At 38.9% G+C, this 25,611-nt stretch overlaps 1 protein-coding gene across 14 annotated transcripts in view; it reads left to right on the top strand.

Annotated features, from left to right (window-relative positions):
* Window positions 1-25,611, top strand: part of DISC1 (DISC1 scaffold protein) — a 193,679-nt gene that overhangs the window by 53,513 nt on the left and 114,555 nt on the right. For all 14 annotated transcript variants that reach the window (XR_010358920.1, XR_010358919.1, XR_010358918.1 and 11 more), the window contains 3 exons: window positions 17,208-17,358; window positions 20,656-20,785; window positions 25,005-25,240. Coding sequence is in view for 11 of the 14 variants with exons in the window: in XM_064413843.1 (XP_064269913.1) it covers window positions 17,208-17,358; window positions 20,656-20,785; window positions 25,005-25,240 (517 nt within the window). In the remaining 3 variants the exon portion in view is untranslated. The remainder of the gene's footprint in view (window positions 1-17,207; window positions 17,359-20,655; window positions 20,786-25,004; window positions 25,241-25,611) is intronic.

The following is a 25,611-nucleotide window of genomic DNA, read 5'->3' as shown; positions in this document are numbered from 1 at the left end:
TAGAGGAGTTTTTCAAAAGAATAACACTGGAATTTTACTTTCTTTGAAACTTTATGCAAATGCTTTGTTGCATTTTTTATTATATTCTTTTGTGTATTTGACACATTGCCTATTGAACCTGATTTTACCTTCTGCCTAAATGGGTTTAAAAAAGTTATTTCTGGAAAGTTTTTTTTGAAAGTTGGCATGAAGGGATTTTGTCTGAGGGTTTATTTCTAAATGTTCATCATTGGATAATTGCATTAAATATAAGACACAGCATCCTGGTAATTCCTGGATCTTGCTGAAAGAGTTCTGCAGGATTTCCCAGCACCAGAGGTGGATGCAGTATTGCAGAGGCTGGCGGGCTGCCCTGTAGGCTTTTCTCTCCATCCTTTGAAGTGTTGAAACATCCAGTTGTCACTGCTGCAGGCAGGATCCTGTGCTGGATGGACCCTGGTCTGATCTAGTTTGGCAATTCTTGTCACTTCAAGAATTTGTTTCTTGGTTTCTTCTGCTGGTGTAATATACCCATGTTTTGTTGAATGTACTTATTGTGCTGGCAAAGGTATAAGGTAGCATCTGTAAACTTTTCTTTTTAGTCTTTTGTAAAGCAAAATAATTTTTTTTCCTGCAACTTAAGCTCATGTAACCACTTCAGCCTGTGCATCTGAGAATCCCACTGGCTTCAGTGGATATCAGTTTCTTTAGGTTCTGGATCTATAGGCTTTCACCTCTTTGGATTGCAGACACCTGGCCTGGTGCAAATTTTATTTACACAGTATGCATCTATTTGATGAAACCTCTGACTAAACAAATAATTTCTTTCAGAATGGGGGTGCTGGGTGGTATTCTCCAGAATATTGTTTTGTGTCAATGCAGTTACATCTACACATTGAGGGACATTAATCAAATTGTGCTTCATTAGCATAAAAAACTTAAAAATTATATTTTCTGTCTCTTACTGAGAAGCTGTTTTCTTTTGGGTTTTCTTTACTGCAGCTGCTTTATTGCAGCCTAACATTCTGATGCTGCCAGCATTCATTGTGCTTGTCACTGAAGAAATCATTGTGGCTTTCTAAGGTCTTGATAGTGTTGTTATTGAGTATATTTGAATAACTACTTGAATTTGACACAGTTAGGAAACCTGCCAGAGGGTAAAACAAACATCACTCCTATTCTTGCATGTGGCAGCTGAAGTGGCAGTGAAGAGGTTTGAAGAATGCCACCCTGTCCCTTTGCCAGCTTCCAGCCTTCTCTTCCCTGTGGAAGTGAAAACCTATGAAAGGAGGTACATGTTACTGTGCTATACTGGACATTTTCTTTTCAATGAAGAGATAATAATGGTTTGTACAAGGGATATGTGGCTTCAGATACCTGTTACTGTATCCCTTAAAGTACTTACTGACAGGATGGCCTGATTCTGTTCTTCCTGGAGATTTAATTTCTCTTCTCATTCTGGAAACATTCAGGTAGTTAATGTTTATTCTGTGTCTTAGGGAGAGAGTTGCAGCTGTCTCTGGTTAACTTCCTTTTTCTTCAACAGAATGTTGTTTCTTTTTGTTTTAATCTAAAGCTTGCTTAGCATGCAGGCAATTTTTAGTTCTATTCAACTAGTATCTGGAAAGTCTAATAAGACCTAACCTGCTTTGCAGTAAATCTGGAAAGCCTGTGCTTAACAATCACAGTATTGATTGCATGATTATTTTATTTTTGCTTGTTTTAGAGTTAACTCTAAAATATTTCTACCACTCTTCCCAGTAACTGCCAAATTTCTTCCAAACTTGTCTTGATGATACATGATCTGAATCTTAAGCAATAGTGCTGAATTTTTAATCTTTTGTTAGTAATGGAAGCTGAGAATAAACTGAGTTGTGTATGAATTGAGTGGGGGAGGGATGTAGTGAGTTGAGGAGAACCTGGACATCTTCATTTCCCTTCTCTTCCATCATTGCACAGTACTACTCCAGGTTTCCCTGGGTGACCAGGGTCAGGTGTCTGTGTAGGCTGGGTTTTTGATCACTTAGCCTTAGGATTTCAGCTCCAGCATTAAAATGGCTTGATGCTAATTTATGTATTTGTATATGTTAATTTTATGTTTTACAACATACTGTGATGTTACAAATGATTAAGTGCTGCTTTTTTAAGAAGAAAAAGGTTTTGATAAGACATGACTATGGAACTAAAATAAAGAAAAACCCCAAACTCATAACAAATTTCCTTTTTTGATTTGTTTTGTTGTAGTCTACATAATCTTATTTGCTTTTTGCTATTTTAACTTTAGGCAAGGTATTTCAGTCTGCTTCAGGTGAGCTGTCCGTAAAATGGGCGTATCATCACTTGCCATACTACAGTCCTTTGAGTTCTAATTAAATACTCCAAATCCCACTGACCTCCAGTCATGAAATGACAGTAATGTTAGTTTGTCATGTCATAGGAAAAAAAGAAGTACTTGAACTTTTTTTTTCCCCTCTATGATGTAGATTACAACAAAGTTATTTTCTGTAGTAGCAATTATTGGATGGAGTGACCTTTTCCAATCTAGACACTGATGTAGTGGAAGGGACATTTTTCCACTTGACCTTTATGCAATGTGTCAGCTTTTCCTGTAGCACCAAATGAGTTGCAATTGACGGATTTGATGGAGCACTAACTTGATGGGAGCTTATTGTTTGGAAGCAGTTATGTGTGGAAATGTGATGCCACTAGTAAATAAGGTGATAAAAGTCATTTGCATGTCTTTTATCACTGAGAAACCACTTGCTTAGAAATGACTGCTGCCTAAATTGCAACTTGAATGCTGGTTAACTGAGATTCCAGTAAACCTTATCAAACAGTGATATTTCAGAGTAAAATCTGTTGGCTTATTTTTTATTTCTGCATTGCTTTGTAACCAAATAACAATGGTTTTCTGTATTTTAATCCTGCTACTTGCTTTATAAAAAGAAAAGAGGAATAAAAGATAAACAGTTTTCAGTGTATAACAAAGAAAGCAAGTCTTTGAAGAGGGTGGCCACACGTATGTGTGTGTATAATAGCTTTCTGGGTTATTTATTAATATATTACAGAAATAGTGGCCAGATATTATTTGGGAAGAGAGAAGTTCTGGTTGTGGAGAGGAGTGGGGAGCTACAAACACACTCTAGGGTGAGGGTGGTAGAGAGCATAAAGAGAACCATAAAAGGAGAACCAAACCATCCTGCCCCACTGCTGCAGCTAGGAAGTGCAGAAGACAGCTGCTCTTCTCATCTGTTAAAATAAAGTAGGGAGAAGATTGTGTCTGTTGAGGAGAAACTTAAAAGCAAAGACTCCAAGTCAGTTAATTCAGGTGTCTGGTTTTAATCCAGTATCTCTTTCTGCTCTGGTGGAAGGCTCTTATACTCCCCATAAATAAAATAATTCCACCTCCAAAATGGATAAGAAAAAGTTGTAGTGGAGCTCAGAATCTACCTGAGACTACCTAAGTAATGAATTATTGTGGCTTTTTAAAACCATTGAGCAGCAGGACTGAGAAAAGAACAACAAATGCCATCTGTCTGATCTACAAATTTTACCACAGTTCTTAAGCTGTCTGTTGAGGTAAAGTGAAAAGGAGCTCAATGGGTGTGGGAGGGGAAAGCAGCTCAGGTCTCTTTTGTTGGATTTGCAGGAGATATTTGGAAGGGGGGAAAAAATTAGAGGTTGCTGTTAACAACAGACACATTAACATATTATTTGTTACTTCAAAGACAATATTTTCAAACAATTTCAATAGCAGGGGATGCTCCTGGACAGAGTCAAGGTGGAAGGCTGGATAGAAATGTTTATTTTGCTGTGGTAAAAACAGATTGTGTGGGTGTACTGGCACAGAGTGAAATTCGCAGCAAGATTCACTAGTATAGCAATGCTTTTTGATTGTAATTCACAAAGAAAGTAGAGATTAGTTAATATGGAGCTATAATTTGTAGTTAATGCATGCCACAAAAGATAGCAGGTTTCAATGCATTTACTTTATGTGCTGCAGGAGATGTTCTGCAGGGGCAGAACCTGCAGCAGAGCTGCAGTTCTGGGGTCTACAACAGGATCACACTTGAAATATGTTCTGTATTTTGTATGTGGATTCCTATAAAAATTAGAGATCTCTCATCCTTTCTGGTGCACCTGCTTTTCTGTGCCCCTTTTGGAGAGATGGCAATATCCAAATCCTTCTCCCCAAGCTCCATTTCTAGCTGTGCATCCATCAGACTCCCACTTTGCTCCTCTTTCCCCTTCCCACCTGCCTCTGTCAACACAGACAGTGGTCTGGCAGCTTTCATTTCCAGTCCTGGAGGCTCTGCTGAGCAGTGGGAGATGCTGCTGGGGGCAGTGACACTTCATGGGCTTCAGGCTGCGTAAGGCAGTGAGCCTGTATGTAAAATTGTCAAGTCTTGTAGCTTGAAGTGTGAGGACCAGTGATGGTACCTTGGCACTGCTGCATTCCACTCAGGTTGGGCATTTGAGTGGCTCTTCTGAGGATCTGAATGCTGGAGGAGGTTGGGCTTCTTGCAGTGGCTGTCATTGGGTGGTCACTGCTGTTGTCTCATTCATAACTGCTTTGCTGAAGGGCACCAAAATACAGTTTAAGAGCTGTGGAACTTCCTTAGAGAGCGTTTGTTCTTCCCCCGGCTGACCTCCTCCTGTGCAGCTCTACCCTCTGTCCAGCATGCTTGAGGAGTGGTTCTTACATCTAAAACACTTCCAGGAGCTCAGAGCCAGGATGAAAGGAATATTGTAAACGTAAAAAGTTGAAGTGCATATGAGAAAAGAAGGAATGTGGGGAATAATGATTTAAAAAAACCAAAAAAACCCACCAGGATTCCATTTGTTAAAACAGGAAAGATGATGGGCTTCATCTGCTCTTGAAATGAGAAGATTAAGAGGTGACTCCAGTGGGTGAAAGTCTTTTATATGGAACAGTCTGCAAAGCTCAAATTATGAAAGGGTTAATACAAGGTTTCTCTTGCAAGGAACAGTTCAGGTTGTGTAATTACACCTATCCTTTTGTCTGAACATCTCACACAGGTGTTAATTAAGCCTAATGAGGCCCCTATGGAGCAGTTGTTGCTATCTCTGTTTTTACAGACAGAGGACCTAGAAGCTGAAGGAAAATAAGGTTATTGGTAATGCAGCACTGTAGAATTGGTGTTCACGGGAGAATACCCACTGTGACTTGAAGCCATCTGGCACAGGCATGGCAGAACCAACCCATTTCATCAAACCTTGCCTATGGTATATCCCAAATGTTTTCTCTTTGCATTAAAATGTAGGTATGTGTAGGTATGCATAAAAAGAAACTGTGGACTAAGAAAAATTACTATTTCTAGATGGGCTGTCTTCATTATGCCTGTAGCTACTCCTGGGTTTTCCTTTTTTTTCTTTTTTTTTTGTAATTTGCAGGTTCCTGTGATATTTTCGTTAGCATCCAAGGCTATTGTGAGGCTTATTGGAACCAGCAATAACCTATGTTGCTGAAGTTTTGTATGTTAATTCCTTTCGTGTGTTCATGCAAATCTTTTCACTGCAGAGCAGACACATTGTTTTGTCAGCTACCCATAGGGAAATCAAATAACTCCTAATTGTTGTTTTGCTTCCTGTGATACTCCTGAGCTGTTGATAATTCCACAAAAGAATTCTGAAAAAGTACTGGTGGATGGATGAGCATGGGTAAATAGAGAATTTTGATATATTCCTACACTTCTTTGTTTGTAGAATATTGGATTTCTTAAGCAAAACATCTAAGCCTTTCATCATCTTCTGACCCTACCTCACATAGTGTGGTTGGTTGCCTGCCTTGTATTTAGTTGTTCTATACTTTTTCCCTGGTGGTGGAATTTGGGCAGCTCCAAACCTTGGCAAAATTGCTGCCTTTGTTGTTTCTGGAAACCTCTGTAACAGGCTGAACGTGGTGGTGGCATTGACTGTCCCAGTGCCACGATGTGTTGGTAGAGATCTGTTTCAGGGAGGTCGTGTGTCTGAGCCATCAGCTCAACACGAGCAATTTTTACAGTAAGAACCTGCTCAAACTCTAGTAAGAAGCTGCCAACGTGAAGTAGGGCTTGATAGCTGAGGAAATGCCTCCTCTGAGGTTCTTGCAATGAGATGTGGCTTTGATCCAGTTCAGCTGGGGACTCTTTCTTCAGAGAAGTTCACTTTGTGCAGTGCTTTGAGCCCCACAAGCTTTCTGTGTTTTTTTGCAGAATTTGGTGATATTTTGGGAATGATGGGAATGCCAGGAATGCAGGATGTTTTGAAATTCAGGATGTTTTGAAATTCAGGATCAATAGGACAAAGTGTGCTTGAGATTAATTTCCAGAGGGAAAAAACCAGAAAAGGTTATGCATCTTTTACATTTTATATTTTTTTTTTCCTTCCAAAGGAAGTTGCAGGATCCAACAAGAGTTCCACTGCCCCAAATTATTTAAATTGTTTTGTGTTTATGCTTTGATACCACAAACAGACTTGGGAAAGCAATGTTGAAGATGGTAGGTAGGAAATAGACAAGAGCTTGGTACTTGTATATGTAAGCTAAATAAACTGTAGGTGCAAGTCAGATAGCAAAAAAATTGTATTTTTTTTCCTCTTTTTGGAAAAGCCTAGAGCAGCAGATGCTAGCTGGAAGATGTGGGAAGGGAAGATCAAGGGACAGAAACAATGAGAGAAACTGGGGTGTAAGGGTACCTGTGAACTGCTGAGAGGGAATTGATTAATAGGGCCAAGTTCAAATGCAAGGGCAGGAAACCAGTCACCAAGTATTAACAGTCAGCAGCTATTCTGTGTTTAAATTATTTTCCTTGCAATTTGATTCTGATTCCTGGAGCAATAATTTCCTGGTGGAAATTGTTGGATCTGACTAGATACAAAGCAGAATTTTTTTTTTTTTGAGTGTGCTTGAAACACTGGAATGGGTTGTGCAGGGTGGTGATGGATGGATTTATGCCCCATCTCTGGCAACACTGAAAGTCAAGCTGGATGGGGCTCTGAGCACCCTGAACTAGTTGAAGATATCCCTGGTTATTGCAGTTGGGTTGGACTAGATGACCTTAATAACCAGTTTTTTGTTTCGATAGTCAGAATAGTCTGAGAACAAATGACAAATGTTGTCAACCATTCTCTCTTATTGCTTGATTTCTTGGGATATGGCCTTTACTGCATATAGCAGGACAGTGTAACTGCTGTGTGCTAGAACAGTGATGGATGGTAGAAACTGGAAAAGTGACTAGGCCAAACTAAGTTAGCACCTTTTATTTGCTAATTTTAAATTTGCCTTTATTTTTTGAAATAAAGTTTTAAAACAGTTTTTGCTTTTCCATCGACTGGTGCAGAGTGCTTGGGGAAGGCTATCAGCTCAATTTGATAGTGAAGTTTTAGTTCTTGAAGAGCACTGAGAATAAGGAAGAAACAATGAAATTAGATTTATATATTTGAGATGATGTAGACTATTAAATGTGAGAGTGGGGACCTGGAATAGAAGCAAACATTAAGCAGTATTGTGGGAGCTCAAGAAGGAGAATGCAGGGAACAAGAGAGGAAGAAAAAAGATTGCTTTAACCTAAAGTAAAATTCTGGCATCCAGGTACTCATCCATAATGAATGGATGTACTGTTTTCAGCTCTGTTACCACAAAGACTTACTTTATTTTCTCTCTCCCTTTTTGTTTCTAGAAGCTTCAAATTTCCTTGTAGAGTTCCCCACTGCAGTTTTCAGAGCAATTGCTTTGGGGCTGCATGCACACATTTATATTCTCTATAGTTCTCTGTGTGTAATATTCAATCAATAACAAATAGTATTTTATACCTTTACATCAGCATGCCTTGCCACAGACGGGAGATAATGTTGCCTAATTGCACTTTGTTTTGATGGTGTTGATCTGTAGTTGGTGGCTTAAGCAGAACTGCAAGCTGATTTCTTTCCCCTATTGTAGTCCTTGGGAAACAGCATAATTTAATATACACCACTTCAAAATCTGTGCTGTTTTCTTCAAACTTCAACTGAAATCCACTCTGCATCTACTCACTGGTGTTCCTTAGCCTAGACTTCTTGCTGCTTTGTTCTGCATTTTTGCAACATGGCTTTTAAAAGTATGAAGATAAACCTTTGTGGAACACTGCTTATGTTATCTCTGCTACTTTGTGGCTTCTCTCACAAAAAAACCACAAACCTAATCTTTTAAACAGTATGCTTTAGAATGGTGTTCTGAATATATTCAGGTTAGGCAATAATAAAGGATCCTTTTCTTTGTTTGACAGCTGGATCAAAGCACTTTAGATTCATAATATGTGCTTAAATAGAACCTGCTTAAAAACGTCCCAACAAAATCTGACTGTCTCCAGTTACAAAATCCTTAATATAAAAGCCCAGATATAGACAATCCCATATCAAAATTTATTTCTGGAGTATTTAGAACGTTAAAAAAATGACAGGTATCTCACAATATAGTGCAATTAGTTGTAGACCACTGCATGGTTTACTGTGAATTGAGTCACCTGTTTTCTAATCAATCCATGGCATTTATTCAGAGGCTGTGAAGATAGGTGGGTGTTGGCTTAGAGCTTCCTGGAGCAAGGAAAGGAACATGGTGAACTGGGATTGAATCGCCTGCAGATGACATGGATATACAGCTGACAGTTCTTGTATATGAGCTGTGCTGATTTGAAACATCCACCAAGCCTTTCCTTCTACCATTTCCAATAAAAGAATAAGCTGTATTGCCAGACAAGGAGCTTTGCATGGATTCCTGTGAGCTTCCTTGTCTCGTGAGATCTCTTTCAGAGTACAATTTTATTCACAGTAGTTGTCTGTGTCGTTGTGCTGCATAGTCTGATGTTTTTGAAGATACAGATTTGACCCAGAGTCAGCGATACGTGTTTTCTTCATTTCTCTAAAATCTCATATGTAGTGACAGTACTGTCAGCACTGCTTGCAGAAGAATGTTGCTATCAAATAAAGTGCACAAGCAATCAGCTTTTTTCCCCTTTTAGTGTATCTTTTGATGTTACTGTAAGTTATTTTTATTGTAAAGTCATATTGGAAATGTAAGGATCATGGTGGTTTCATTGGAAACTTTGTGAAAGACTGTGAAAAGCAAACAGTCAGTGGGGCACTGTTTAATTTGTATTGTGAACTGGCTAAAGGAGAAATGATGTCTCCAACGTTCACATCTATGAACTCCCATGTGTTCACCTATCTGTGAACTCTTGTGGTGTTTGAAGGGATTTACAAATGCAGCAAATCTGAAGAGGAGGACTGTAGGGGATAAAAACTGTATGAAATGGTACTTTTCATGCAGTTACAAAGATTAATTACTAAGGTTGTCATGTACAGAAAACTGCTCACTATTTCACTAACTGTTATGCATGTCAGGCACATTAAAAAATGTGATTACTCCTGCATTTAGAAAGTTATGGAAGTAGTTAGTTTATGCTCTAATGTGAAATATTTATGAAGGCCCTAATATTAAAAATGTTGCTATTAAAGATACTATAAAACCTCACTGTTTTTCAGAAATTTCAGATAAAGAGCAATGGAGATTAAGCTGCTTCTAGTGTGCTGAAATTATTGCCCCTAATTTTCACCAAGTGTGTGGGTCTGATGCACTGTTCTCTCTCCATTTATCCCTTTGGCTGTTATTTATTTTGTGGATTGTAAATTTTTTGGAGTAGGGTTTCTTTCCCCCTACCCCTCCTTGTCTGAGCCTAGTACAGTTGGAACCTGCATTGGAGGCTCCTCTGTGAGATGCTAGTGGCAATAATAACTCCTTTCCTTTCAGGATAGTCATGTTACAGGAAATTCTAAGTTTATCCAAATAGTTCTGATGTCCTTAAACTCAGCCCAGAAATAACAGCTGTGAGGATAGTTTACCCTACATCATTGCCAGGTGAGGAGAAAGTAGTATGAGAAAGCAAAATTTTTCTAATGTTGGCCAAGTAACTAGAGAGATTAATTGTCCAAGTCAGGACTTGGATATTTTCCTCTCAATCCCCAGATTTCCCAAAGGTGTGCTGGACAAAGCCCTTCTGTCTTAGTGGCTTCTTGCTTATGTTCCTGCTGATTTTGAAAGTAACTGCACCTACACTCTCACAAAACTCGTGGAGTTCTGTGGCTTGTGCCCCTAAATCCTGTTAAGTGTTGTTATTGAGAGCCAGGAAATACATCACAGATCTGACTGACAGTCTGTCAGTCACACTGCTGCTGTGGAGCACTGGTCAAAATTTGTGATAAAAGTCTGCCCCAAGTTTGCACTAGTGACTTTCTGGGGAGAAGTTTCTTTCTGGGGATATAGATTTTCCAGTGTTAACTGGAGGTGTAAACTGTAGGTGGAAATCTTGGTGGTGTGCTTTGGAGGAAGCATCTGTTAAAACATCTAAGAATGTAGCTTTTTGTTCAATGCTAAGTGAATGCTCTTAAATTTAATATAAATAAGAGGAGGGAAATATCTGCCAATGTGTCATGCTTCCTTTTGTAATAACAGCTAAAAAGTGTCTGTTCATGTATATTTTAAAGCTTTCAGACTTCCCAACTCTGCTGCAACACAGATGTTCAGTACACTAAATTCTGAAATGTTATATATTTTAAGGAGGCAGCAATTTCCTGGGTTGTAATTGGTGTGAACTGATGGGTGGAAAATGCAGAGCTTGCAGGGAGGCAGAGAGCATGCTTGAGCTGTCCTCCCTCTTAAGAAATCTTGTAGACAGTGTTCTCCATTGCTTCTCTTGAAGGGACTATTTTGAGTACCAGGTTTCCTTCTTGTTCCTCCCCCACCTGATTTATGTATAGTGGTGTCTCATTGCTAGGAAAGGAGAAGGGATCTGAGGATAAGCAGCTGATGCTGACTGCAGCAGGGGGAACTTGTGGCATCAAATGCTACATCAGGTCATTGCTGGGTGTTTTGGTTGCTCTGGTACCTTAGGTCAGTCAGGGAATGCAGGAGACTTATTTGCTTGTACACTTCTGGTTGCTAGTCTTTTAACTTTCAACAGCACCATCATTGGAGGTAACTAGCCATCAATCAAGCATCTCAGCAGGCATTACAAGGTTTTGTCATCTGTACTAAGACTGAGAAATAACTGAGGAATACACACAAACCAAGGAATTATGGAGCTGTAGCTCCTGCAGATTTTGGCCCTCTTGCTTTAGGGTGAATTTTGTGGCAGTAGCTTCTGACTCCAAAGGGAGTTCAGCAGCCAGGAGTTTGGCTTGTTCTGCTGTTCCTCAAGGTAGTCTTGATAGTTCAGGAGCAGAGCTGGAGTGTGAAATTGCACAAAGATGTCCTTTTGACTGGAATGGAAAAAGTTAAGTGGTGGGTAAGGGGGATAATTACATTTGCATTTTGCTCTACCTTTTTATGAGCTGAACATGAATGTTTGGCTGTGGTACCCAGGGGGTTATAGCCTTGTCTGGAAAGCTTTAGTCTCTGCTTACTGGCCTTTCCAGGAACTGCTTTTTCCACTGGCTGCTGGATGTATTTAATGGACCCCAGCCCAAATATAATTTTAGTTCAGATTAGGTGCGTGAGCCTTTGGAAGGAATCTCCCAATTGTCCCATTTGCTATGCTTTGCTTTGCACTGTAGAGCAGTCTTGTAGTACAGTGGGTTGGTTTTCTTTCAAGTGAGACAAAGTCTGAAGATGGGCTGTAGAACTTCCAGAGGAATTCAACTATCTGTTCTTTAATCCATGGCTTTACACTAAACCTAGTTTGAAGTAGGACCTTCCAAAATGCAGATGGTGGGGCCTATATACTGAACTGTTTTGCTCTGCAGATGTTCTTTTGATCCCCACAGTCACAGGCATAACTCTGCTTCTCCTGTTGCTTCAGTGGTGTCTGTCCCCAGCCCCGTGACTTCTTGGAGTCAGCCTTGCCCAGGTGTGCGGTTTGACTTTGCAATGGCTTTATTTTGCTGTTTTCCACATGCAGAGCTGAATGGAAGGTAGAAAAGGTTTGCTCTATACTGGTGACCAGACAGCACATGGTAAGGGCTAGCTGTTCGACTATCCAAGAGTAATCTGAGCTGCATTTTATAGATATCAAGTGTCTTTACTTTTGATATTGTATATGTTTGGTACTGTTAAATGGTTAATTATTTTATCCTTAAGAGCAGATAGGTATTCCAGGTGCTTGTAATGCCTTCAGTTCTTATCACAGTAAATGTCTTTATGCGTCATATTTGGATATGAATTGATCTGCGTTTTCTCCTGCTAGTTATTTCACAGGAGGCCAATGCTAGTAGCTGGGCTGTAGACACCTTGCTTACTAGTCTGCTCTCCAGATGTGTTTCACTCACATATTCAAACTCAACATTAAAGTCCTCAAGTTACCATATGGGGTATGTGTTTAAATAATGATTCAATTTTTGTGTTCTGTTATAATGTATTTTGGAGACCAAAAGCATAGATCACCTGAGAAGAGAGAAGCTTCTGGTGGATAGAAGGGAAGTCTTTTATCTGACAGACATCAGAGATTTGGGAACAACAAGGGGCACTTTGCACCCTGGTTCTTAGTCTCCTCTCTGAAGTCATGTTACTGTTTGTGGTTTTGGATACAGGCTGCAAGAGGGGTCTTTGGTTCTAAACCTGGGACTTCTTTGGTTCTTACAAAATACTTAACTATCTTTGGTGCTGAGCATACAAGACACTTCCATCATCATGTTGGACCCATACAGTTTTTAAGAAAGTGAATGGTGGGGAGATTATGTGTTTCCAGAAGTATCTAGCAGGCAAGAAAAAATATTTTAGAGCTGCAGTGTGTGAGTTATGGTTATAAATCCTACCTAAATCCTGTTTTAGGGCTTTCAGCTTTTGTGGGGATGCAAGGGCAAAGCGGAAGAGGTTATTTGCTGAATTGTGGTGCAAGATCAAATGACCTTCCCTAATTGAACTGGCTGAAGGAACACTTTTTTAATGTCCAGCAATTCGTGGAATAGCATGATTGATTATCTTCCCACTTATTAGCGCAGACAAAAATAAACATAAATATATGCAGTATATAGCAAATTAGGTTCTGTCCTTACTGAGATGATTTTCTTAAATGTTTTTTAAATGATGATAAATAGTTCTGATAAAGTGAACCTTTTCTTTGGAGGAATAAAACCAATGTTAGAGCACTTAAAAAGTAGAGAGGTAGCCAGATGTTCTCACATGGTCAATTAGAAGTTATGGAAATTGCTTCCTTTACTCAAAGCTATTACAAAGCATGATCTTTGGAGACACTACTGTTTTCAGACTGCTGCTTGTTTAATTGAGAACAGCAGTTAGTCAGCATCTTCCAGGTCTGTACTATGGTTGGCTTTAAAGTGAGTGGGATATCTGAGGTGCACTGGCAGTAGTGAATGCCAGAGTAATGGCTTGCAGTAGAGGGTAATTTAAGAGTTAACTTTTACTCTTTGGTCTGAAGTAGGAGCTTTGTCTAGGGTATCCATAGGACTCTTCAAGGTAGCAAGCTTGCACCAGAATGTAGTGAAATAAAAGTCTGATAAAGACAATTAGGCCTCATTTTAAATGCTTCTGTAAAACAGTATGTATTGATTACCTGAAAGTTTGTTCATTTAAGAATTTCATCACACTGCGGGGGAGTTTGCTTTTGGCATGTAAGCTGTCCATTAAGTAACTTATTTTGAAGTGAGGAATGGTATAGAGAAAGTATTAAGGCTTTCTTTGTAATGAAGATACCTAAGTGCATGTAGTTGCTTTTGGTGTCTCAGTCTATCAGTGAGTTCTTTTCTCTGTTGGAATAAATTGTTAAAACACTAAAATGAAAGTAAACAAAAGTTGTGTCCGTGAGTCTAATGACTTAGCAATAGCAAAGGCCTTCTGTGTCTGCTTCTTGGCTGAAAAATCCTAGAAAATATGGTGGAAGAGATCACACAGAATATTCTGAGCTGGAATAAGGATCATTAAAGTCCAACTGCTGGCCCTGCAGAGGACAGCCCGAAGAATCACATGATGTGCCTGAGAGCATTGTCCAAACACTTTTTGAACTTTGTCAGTCTTGGTGCCATGACTGCTTCCCTGGTGAGCCCAAACCACCAGCTGAGTGAAGAACTTTCTCCTAATATTCAGCCTAAACCTCCCCTGGTGCAGCTTCAGGCCATTCCCTCATGTCCCGTCCCTGGTCACCACAGAGAAGAGATCAGTGCCTGCCCCTCCTCTTCTCCTCGTGAGGAAGCTGTAACTGCAGTGAGATCTCCCCTCAGTCTCCTCCAGGCTGAACAGACCAAGTGACCTCAGCTGCTCCTCAAATTCCTTCCCCTCAAGGCCCTTCACCATCTTCATTGCCCTCCTTTGTGCACTCCCTAACAGCTCAATGTCTTTCTTTTATTGTGGCTCCCAAAACTGCCCCCAGCACTCGAGGTGAGGCTGCCCCAGTGCAGAGCAGAGCAGGACAATCCCTTCCCTTGCCTGGCTGAGGATGCTGTCCCTGATGCCCCCCAGGCCAGGGCTGGCCCTCCTGGCTGCAGGGCACTGCTGGCTCATGTTCAACTTGCCATCGACCAGAACCCCCAGGTCCCTTTCCATGGTGCTGCCTTCTAGTGTCTCATTCCCCAGTCTGTCCATACACCCAGGGTTGCCCCATCCCAGGTGCAGAGTCCAGCACTTTTCCGTGTTCAAACAAGGGAATGCACTTGGTTTTTCTGGCCTCAACCCTTAAACTCTGCCAGAGGTATTCCTGAGAGATGTTTGTCTGACCTGAAAACCAACACTGGAGATTTCCTGTCTAACCTTGGCAGTTAGATTTCGTGCTTCACTATACCCAATGTTTTTTTCACTTATCATTTGCTGCAACTCAGGTTTGTAACTGAGGATTCAAGTTCTAAGAGAACATTCTATTACTGCTTTCTTTGTAGCTTGCTGGCTTGTAGTAGTACTGGAAGTTACCTCAATCTGTATCTCTGCTAGTCTGAGGAACCCTGCTTATTTCCCTCTTTCACATCCTTTCACATTCCCTCTAGCCACATCCTTGGCTAGACTTCTGATAATTTCCATTACTTGTGCTTGATCCAGATTTTTTTTGAGCCACAGCACTAAAAGCTGGATTGAGATGAACCTTATTTGCATGGTTCCCTGCTCTGCAGCTGGCACTGAGGCTCTTGGGTCTGTCTCTCCATGCACTAAAGATATCAGCCAGGTCAAATGGCACAGATCTCTTTTCCAGGAGAGGATTCTAAAAGCTGAATGCTGCAGTGTTCAGCTCACTAGTGCTGGAGTCTCTTAAGTCATAATCCTTAAGTGTGATGCTGAAAAAATGAAAGGATAAAAAAATCATTTAGTGCAGAGAGATAAGTGGATATGAGCAGCCATATTACGTATAAGATGCCAGTGGAACAAATTATTTAGAAACGTCTGTTAGTAGAAACTAATTGAATACTGTGTAGATTGGAATATATGAAGCAGGATGCAGCCAAGACTTAATGAGAGAGAGAGAAAGAATTGGCATTTGGATTCCCTCATCTGTTTTCCTTCCCAAAATAGCGTGTTTCTAGGGCCGGGAGGGGTAGGAGTAGAATAATGAAACAACTGGACACACAAACACAGTTAAGCATAATTATGTCGAAGAACAATGATGACGTTGTTAAATGGCTATAGAGGGTTGCCACAACTCCCAGGATCCCAGTGGCGAATGGTGTGAGTAAAAGGAAGTGTTTCCACGTGTTTTGGCCTTCAGTGGTCATTGGTCACTAGCCAACCCTTTCAGCCCTCACTGTTCTCTTTGTAACAGTGGTGTTTTTGATGGCTGAGTTTGAAATGCCAAGTGGCATATTAGCATGCAAGTGCTGATATGTTTTTCTGGTCAAAATATAGGGTTGAGAGTCTGATCTCAGCTCAAATTTTAATTTCAGTGGGGCGATAGGGATAGGGTGAATCTGCTTAGCTGTGGCCCCTGAGAAATGCATCACAGGTGTGGTTCACCTCCACTGCTTTGCAGGGATAGTATGCACATGGGTACATGAGGGGTAGAGTGTTCATTTCAGCAAGGCCTTCTGACATTTTACATGTGGGTGACAACACAAAAGTCAGTTCACCCTGGAGAACAGTGCTGGGACAGGGGAAAGATCTAGTCTTATTAGTAAGGTCTCTGTCTTTATTCTACCCTGTTGGCACAGAAGCAGAATGGAGATCAATACTAATGATAGATTCTTGTAAAAATGCATCATTTCTCTAAACCAGCAAATGTAAGCAACTTCTCATGTTAAATCCCCTCAGAGGATAAAGAAAGAAAATAAGCAATAAAAAGCATGCACAGATGGATGCTATTCTGATAGTAACATATTGAAAATGTTAAAAGGATTGCTAATCGCACAAAATTGTATGCAGTGAGGTCACAAGCAGAGTACTGAGCTGTAAAGGTTTTCCATTTGTGGGTTACTCTAAACTCTCTAATTTGACTAATGTATCATCAAAGGTGTTCTGTCTTGGATGATAGGCTTGTTATCTGTCATGTATGTGATTTTGTTGGTATAGTGGCACAATAGAAGATACATGTACTGCATTAAGAATTAGTAGTTAGAATGATGTTCCTTTGTTTTCTACAGAGACAGAAAACAAATAAGAGAGGTGGCCACACTAAGAAATGTATACAATCAAAGCAGTTTCTTGGGGACTATTGTTATTTTTATTTAATGTTGGAGGTAATTTTTTTTTGGATGATAAACTGAGCATAATTCAGGAGAGCCTGGAATGTGATAATTGATTAATTGCTATAATTGCACGTGCATTTTCTGCTGAAGTACACTGCTATATCATATGTGATTCTTCAGTTCTTGACCTAATAACAATACAAATTTTTAATAAAATTTTTAATTTTTTCAAAATTAAAATATCTAACTGCTAAGTTTTAAGACAAACTGCAGTGTGCAGCGAAAAGCAGCACTTTTCCTAGAATTTAATTCTCAGCTGTTACTCTAAGAAGGGCATGGATGATAACTTCAAGCCAATTCTTTGGAGCTCTATGAAATTAAAGTGCTGTAAAGCCTGCAGTTTTGTCCTTGTCATAGAAAAAAGTAGCTTGGCATCTTGGTTATCTGATGTTTTACATTATAGTCTTGTTAATTTGTCCTTGAGCAGAACAGACCAATTTATTTTATGAAAAGAGGAAGAAGAACAATCAGAGAGGTGGATTTTACTTTTTGTTGAGAGACTATTTTCCTCCCCAGGTAAAACAGCACCCTTTCATCACTGTCCTCATTGTTTAACATTTTTTTTAAACTTTGATTTCTAGCTGATAAATTTAGACGGAAACTGGAAGAACTGGAGAAGGAGAAAAATTCTTTAAAATTTCAGCTTCCTTCAAGGCATCCCTCTGTTAGCAGTTTTTTGGATAGGTTCATGACCCAAGTTCAGGCAACATTGCACTGGGCTGCTGATAATTGGTAAGTTTGTTGATTCATTATTGTGTAAAATGGTGCTTCTGTTTTTCTCAAAATGCAGAATACACTTATGAATAATTATAATAAAGAGTTTTAATGACCATCTAATGTGTCCATATGGAGCTTGTTTATGAAAATCCCACCCTGCCCCCCCTTTTTTTTTTTTACTTTCTACAGTTCTTTCAGAATTCCCCCCAAAAACATTGATCATGATGAACAGGCAAATTAAATGGAATGTTTCTCATTGATGTTGAGTGGGAATGGGATTGAATCCTTGACACGGCAGCTTGAGCATAGAACAGCAACGCAGCTTGAGCAATGCTTCCCTGTGGAGTTAATTCTGATGCTCCCTTTCAGGCAATGAAAGGATATTTAAATACAAAGTAAAAACCAGATTATTTTTTGATATGAATAAATCTTTGGGAGCTTCCTTTTGTGTGACACTTCTTAGATAAGAGTATTGAGCTCAGCATTGTACAAAGTCACAAAAATAAATTCTAAACCTCGTCTTGAAGGGAGAACTTCAAAGATGGGAGGAAAGCGAAATGTGTCAGATGGCCCAAGAGGGATAGTTTAGGGGAAAAAATATTCTCTATTTCTTAGTCTGTCTTAATCTGTGCTCCTAGTTACTGTTGTTAGAAGAGGATACTTCATTGGAATTGAAAGCTATTCTCAAATGCAATCACACAAATGAAAGAAGAGAAGTCTTTTGTTTTCTGGCAGCTTGTTAATACGAAGGCTGCAGTGTGCTAGTCAATACCTTTGTGTGTAATTTTTGATAGACATGGAAATGAGATAAAATCAGTACAGATAATATGATTTTTTTGGGTGAAATTGGAGAATCTGAAGGAAATTTTTAGTCTCTATTTATAGCATCTAGTAACAAGGGAGGTTTATAATAAGCTGCATTCCTTCAGAGCTGTTTCCTTCTAACTTCTGAGGCTCTAAGAGGCTGTTTTACCATTCCTTAAAGATTAGGATACGTCATCCTCTATTTTTTCATTAAGATATGTTTGGTCTATGCATTAATGAGTAATAATGATTTTGACATTATGGGTAGTGTTGTCTTCTTTGTCATGGAAATTTAGTCACTAAAGCATCCCTCAGATACAGTTTGCTTATTTTTAAGTGGTATAATATATATATGTAATGCTTTTAGATATAAAATAGATGTTTTAATGTATTTATGAAAGTTTTTCTGCTTTTTGGATGATTACGTCTGTAACTCTTCTCTTTGCACAAGTCTGAGCAATGCCATTCTTCAGGGTCAGATGAATATTCTCTTCCCTTTTTTGTCTTGAGCACACTCCTTTCTTTGATCTTAAGTTCAACTACTGTTATTGTGACACCCTTTTATTTGCTTGCTTGATTCTTGTAGCCTTTTACTTTGCTTTTTCTGTGCCCTGAGTCATTGATACAGCAAGAGTACCCTTTGCCTTCTGTACAGGGCTTTAAATCCTTTCTGTTACAACAATATTTTTAGATAGTACAATGGAAAACATAACTTCTTTCTCAAGGAAAATTTGTAGGCTTCAGTTTTTGTTTTCATTTTTAATTGGAACAAAACCAGTATACCCAAGAAAACTTTTTTTTTTCCCCTTGGAAAATTAACAAATGATCAGACTAGCCTCAGAAGACTAGATCACTGCAATTTGACTGTAGTAAATGCAATCTTATCTTCTCGCAAGAAAAATGTGTATGGCAGCTTATTTAAGATATGAAGCTGAAATTCATGCCTCAGTTTTGTTTTACTTGATTAAATTATGAAATTAGTTTTTAAGTGAATGCATTTGATATTGACAGAGAATATTGGGGGCATGTGGTGGGAGCCAGATTTGGTTATGTTTAGCTTGGGAACAGCAAATGCTGTGGTTGTGCAATCACTCAAGTTTGGTGACATCAGAGAGATATTGTTTATCTTCCAACAGTACCAAGTAGACAGATGCACATGGAATTTCCAAGAAGGTTCTGAAAATAAAATATGTTTATAATGGAATTTTTTCTAAATTTTGACCAGCCACTTGGAAATTTGTTATGTACATCTCTAGGAATGATGCAGCTCCAGCTTGAAGAAGGTGGCTTCAGAGCTGCTGGGAAGCGTGTCTGGTCAGAGCCACAGGAACCTGTAATGTCTGTAAGGCACAGTGATGGCCTAGCTCCTCATAACAGCGGTGTCTCTTTGGTGCATGCTGTTAATACAGAAATGCAGTTACACTCTCATTATGTCTATCTTGCTTAATCTTACCTATGTTAGTGATGAAGTTTTATTTTGCTTTTTCAGTACATTCTGCAACCCACAGAGAGGGAGTAAAGCAAGTGTGTCTTTTGATGGCCCTGCAGAATAGAGGAAAACCTCTTGTTTTACACACTTGTCAAACACCTGTGCATGGAGATCATAATTGTGTGGTTAATCATGCTTACACCAGATTTATGATGCATGTTTTATATGGGGCATGGATGGATTTGCTTTGCAAGATTATAGGGGGAAATCATGCCTCAAAACACTTTGTTTGAGACACAGTATTTTTTAAAGAAAACACTGAAATGAATCTGTACTCTTTATGTGGAGATGCATGCACTTGTCTCTAAAGATAGACACAGAAACACAATTGCCCTTTGCGAGTGCACGTGCCCTTAGGAGAGAACGGAAATGAAAATGGGTTTGCATTGTTTGCAGGTGCATTTTGAGAGGCAGATTATGGAATTGATACTTAACATAATGTGTTGATTACCATGGAGTCCAGTCTTGCAAAGATTTACAACTGATGACTGGGAGGAAGACCACTGATTGTGATTTTGAAAGAACTCGCTGTGCAAGAGAGAAGTAAAATTTGGCATTGTGGAGCAAACACTCCAGATGATCTCTAATGTAGTCTCCAAAAGCTGACAGAAGCTGTAAAAATGGCTTTGGCAAGTTTCTAAACTTCTGTCTAAGAGATTTTTCTCTGTATTGATAGAAACTACATGCCTTAGTTTTGTCTCTTTCGAGGCAGTGATGGATAAATTTCTCAAATATGATAAAGCTGGGGGAAGCCTGAAGCTATACAAGCTTACAATTTTCTTTCTTCATCATGTTGTAAAAACAGTGCAAATGTTTGAGATAATAAAGGAAGATATGCCAAGGGAAAAAAATCTCTTGTTCTATAACTGTATCTGTTTGAAATGTAATCATTCTGGTGGTGGAGTGTTATGACTTTAAAGGTAACATATAGCAGTCTGATCTGTTTAATCCTTGAGACACTGAAACTCATGAAAACTACTAATTTTTAGCTTTTGTCTTTTTTTTTTTTTTTTCCAAAGGGTTAGACATGAAGAAAATGGTCTTTGTCATGAAAAAGAGCTCAGACTTTTGAGATCAACTTCCCAGGAGAGGACGCAGGTTTCGGCCACAAAACGAAACCATCTTTTTCAAGAAAAGAAGCGATTACAGGTAACAGGACTGGAAAGTTGTGCATAGGAACCAGTGCTGCGGGGGGAAAACCTTGTAAGCTGTCACACAGAATTAAATAAATTTATTGTAATAGCGACTTTCTTCTGTGTAGTAATTAGAGCCTTGGCTGGAGTCCAGTCGATAATCTAAGTGATGACTGGAGATGGCAGCCACAGGAGTTGTGTTAATCTCATTACAGAAACGCAGAGCTGGAAGATTTGGTGGCTTGTGTGCATGCTTAAACTTTCCTCATTATCTTTTTAAGCATGCTCTTTGTTATAATTTGATGTTTTAATATTACACTGATCTTCCGAAGTTTTTATTTGAAGACAAAAAGTTTTCATCCGTTTCTGGTTAGAATTTACTATAAATACATGATTTACCAGCTTTTATTCCTGAAAGATGATTGATGCTTTTCATAAGGATGAAGGAATCATCACGGAGCAGTTAGCATTTGCTAACAATAGCTTTACAATGACATGTGATGTCACAGCATGATAGTTTGGCAAAGGGAATGTTTCAAGATGGCTTTAGTCCAATTTTAAGTCTGCAAGCCTTTTAAGCAAAATGTAGCTTTTTCTTTCCACCATCCTTCACGAATATCAATGTACTGTCTAGTTATGTGTCTTTTAAACCTTGGTGATCACACTCAGCGATGTGACACCTCAGAGAGCTAGTAGATCTAGTTTTCCTTTTTTTCTGTGGTCTTGTCTTGAAATATTTTTTTGTGATATTTTCATTCATTTGGTGGATCCAATAGTACAGTGATTTCTGTTTGTGTACACATATACATTTATATATATAAAAAACCTGCAAAGAAACAGAGAAGAGCATGTGGTCATTGCAAAATTGTACTTAGGTGAAGAAATGTCTTCTTTTTTTATTGTATTCATTACCTTTATATTTTTTAGGCTCATTTCATCAACAAGTAAGAGGAGACATAGTGCAGTTCAGCATTATCAGTATGCAGAAAATTTTTTTAATCTAGGCATCCAAGGGCCACCTCAAGATATTGAACTGAAAACTGCTACACTTAAGACTCCACAACAGCTAATTTTTACACTTGTTCAAGCTGAATCTTTATTCTTCTGTAGTTGTACTAGGGAAAAATTAACCACACCATTATACAGACATGCTATTTATTAGCATTTTATCAAAATTACTCAGAATTCAAGGTTCTGGGCAAGGCTGATCTGTGGTGATTGCTCCTGCCCAAAATCTTGCATGATCAGAAGTAATTATTTTTTTTTTAAATTTTCATCAGCCCCACTTTACCTTTTCTTCTGCTCTTTTCTGTTGGTTCTGCATTTGTCTTCAGGGATTTGAAAACCTGTGGCAGTATCTACAATTTATGTATTAATATTTCTATTGTAATCTCTAGTTCATGGAGACAATCAGTCCATAAGAGAGGCTGGAGAGGTACGGTCAGTACTTATTAGCTATTCTGTTGAAAATCCCAGTTTAAACTTAAATCTGCAAACTAGAACTCCAGCTTATTTTAGTGAGATGAATATCATCTGCTGCTCCATGTTGAGACTTTAGGCCCTTTTAATCTGTCTCTGGAGGCTGACCAAGAGCATGCTAAAGGCTTCTTTGCATTTCTGGAAAAGAATGTGGGAATATTCCAGTTAACTGATAAAAATTTCCATGCTCCCAAGAATGCCTGTGAACTATTCCTGAGCAGAGCAGCTTTCTTTCTGTGAATGCAGATTGTGTGCTTCAAGTATCTATGTATGTTGTACGTTTCAGTACTAAAAGTGTGATTGTAAAACCAGATCCCATGCATCTTGCTTTCTGTTCCCATGTAGGTTGCTTATTGCAGTGATTGCAATTACTATGTTTTCACAGAGTATGGAGGTCTCTGTATTAAGTAGGGCCTATTAAGATTTTGGCAGTATTCCCAAGCTAGTAAAACAGAGACAGAATTGTCCTTTGTGTACCCTAAAAGCCCAATTTGAGACTGAAAGAAACAAAACTGATGTTTTTGGTCTGCTGACCTTTCTGTCCTTGACAAATGCCTGTGGGTTGAAACATGGGCTACACCAATCACTTCTTGCTATGTCTAAAACCAAAGAAGGAGGAAAATAATTGAGGAACCTAGTGTGCAGGTCTGCTATAAGTTGAAATTTTGGAGCTAGTCAACCTTTGAATATACAAGGACCATTTCATGTTTTAAGTGATACTTGAGAAAGCTGGTTACAGTGCAGCAAACCTGAAAGTATGTTAACAAAATTTGTGAACTAAACTTCATGTAAATTGCATTGAAAACATTAAAATAATGTTAAAGTTATCAAGTGAAACTCTAAAAAGCAAAGAAATGCCAAAGTCTGTTATCTGTGTGTAGTACATATGTTTTATAAGAGTCTGTAATATTGAAGTATGCCTTTTCCCCCCCCTAGATCCCTGCCTCATACATAACTGAAGTGTCTGTTCAGATATTCAGAATACTATTTTATCTTCATTACTCAGTGTTTGACCCCAGAACCTTTTTAGTGTGTTCCAGTCAAACCTTCTTTTGAATAGAAGTTTATTAATTTGTGAGTGGGCTCCTTTGATAGTATTAATCAACATGGCATCTTAGTGATTAAAACCCACTTAATTTTATCTCTGCAACACCATTTTGGGTGTTACTGCCATTTGCTCAGATGCAGAATGGAGAAGTAAATTGCCATAAAAAGCCATATGGTTGTTTCTAATGTCAGTTTTGTAATGCCTAGTTTTTTACTTTAAAAATGTTTAAAAACATTTGTTTTTTTTTAATTTTTATTTTTAGTTGGACTGAATGTGATCAGAATTTGAAATTGACCTTTGATTTCTGTTGAGAGCCTATAGATAGCATGTCAGAGATCTCTTGCAGGTTGTATAGAAAATTGTGAACATACAATCTGTGGCTATGTGTGGACATAATATTTTAAATGGCTTGCAAAGTTTCACAGAGACAGTAAGAAGCATAGGAATAGAATCATATTCTCCAGTATGGTGTTCAGCTAGTTTGATAACAACTTTAACTCAGCAATCCAGTTTCCTTCAACAAGTGCTGCTTCCTTGGATGGGTTTTCAAGGAAAAACCTGTGCAAGGATGATATACAAATTAATGAAGATTTTTTTTTTAAACTTTCGGCCTCTCACTTCAGGAAGGATATAAAGTGCTTGAGCACATCCAGAAAAGGGCAGTGAAGCCGGTGAAGGGTCTGGAGCACAAGTCTGAGGAGGAGGAGCTGAGGGAGCTGGGAGTGTTTAGCCTGGAGAAAAGGAGTGGGGACCTTATCACTCTCTACCTGAAAGGAGGTTGTAGCCAGGTTGGTCTCTTCTCCCAAGTAACAAGTGACAGGAAATGAGGAAATGGCCTCAAGCTGTACCAGGGGAGAATAAGATTGGACATGAGGAAGAATTTCTTCTCTGAAAGGATGGTCAGGCTTTGGAGTAGGCTGCCGAGGGAGGTGGTAGATTTGCCATCCCTGGAAATGGTCAAGAAACAGCTTGACGTAGCACTTAGTGCTCTGGTTTAGTTGACAAAGTGCTGTTCCATCAAAGGTTGGACACGATGATCTTGGAGGTCTTTTTCAGCATTAATGATTCTACAATTCTATGAGTCTAAAAATTGTATTTTGCTCTTGCAGGAAGCATCAATATCGTAATGCACATAATTTTCACTTCTAGAAAAATTAATGCAACTGATGTTCTGTGCATTTTAAGTCAAGGGAAGGATTTTGTGCTTTTAGTTAAAATGAAATGTTAATTATCAGAAGGACTGATTAGATAGTAAGTGATTCTCTGCTTGCATCCTGTGCTTCATGTTGAATTGGAACCATCAGACAAACCATTGTAGGGATATTCTTCAGGATAGATGTTTGATCAGTTTAGCTGCCAGTCTGTAGAGCAAGAGTCTGTTGCCCTGGGTGATCTGTCATTTGTTTTTTTGGTGCAAGTTTTTAGCTGGTGAACGTGTGAAATACCTATGTATTTTAAAGGTGAAAGAGGCCTGACAGTAGGTGTTTCAAGAGGAACATGAAGTGTGGTGTTGAAGTGGAGGTGTTGAGTTTCTGAGTACAACTGACATAAGAATTTTTGTGTTCAGCAGGAGGATGTCTCATTTAATGTTTGCTAAATTGGACAAATTTAATTCATGCTACTTCTGACACTTGTACTGTTTTTTCTTAGGGGCAAATGGCTTTCTTTCATAAGATTCATTGTAAACTTTGGTTTCTGTTCTATGCAGAAAGAAATTGAAGGACTTCGAACAAGACTGGCCATATTAGAAGGAAAAGATCAACAGCTGAGAAGAGAAATTGAAGAACAAGATAGGCTTATTCAGTCACAGGACTGTGAACTGGCTGCTTTACTTGGGTGCATTTCTTTGAGAGAGTTGCAGGAAATAAGCAAGGCTGTGGACGACACTTTAGCATCCTCCTATCGTATTCCATTCAGTTTAGATCTTCCAGGAGCAATAAAGAGGTATTTAAATTCCAATTTAGATGTAGAATCTTGTATCTTCCTGTATGTTCTGCTGAGTTGGGTGTCAGTTGTTTTCTTCATCATTGTGCCAGCTAATTATCTGGATTTAAACACTTTAAAACTTTCTGAGAAGAGATGTTGGAGTTTTAATATTGATGTACTTCCTTGGAGGAGTTTGTAGTTGTTTGAATGTCTTGCACTTAATGTTCTCTTATGGTGAAGACTCACCTACAGAAAGCATGTGTGTCCATCAACTGTTAATTCCTATCATCAGCTTACACTATTTCTTGTTAGCTGGTGGAATTCTTTCCCCACTTGGGTAATGCAGTAATTCAAACATACTTCTCACAGCCTGAAAGTGCGTACTAGGC

Source organism: Passer domesticus, chromosome 3, assembly GCF_036417665.1.
Source record: "Passer domesticus isolate bPasDom1 chromosome 3, bPasDom1.hap1, whole genome shotgun sequence".
In the NCBI taxonomy this organism is placed as follows: Eukaryota; Metazoa; Chordata; class Aves; order Passeriformes; family Passeridae; genus Passer; species Passer domesticus.
This window is presented reverse-complemented; position numbering and strand designations above follow the sequence as displayed.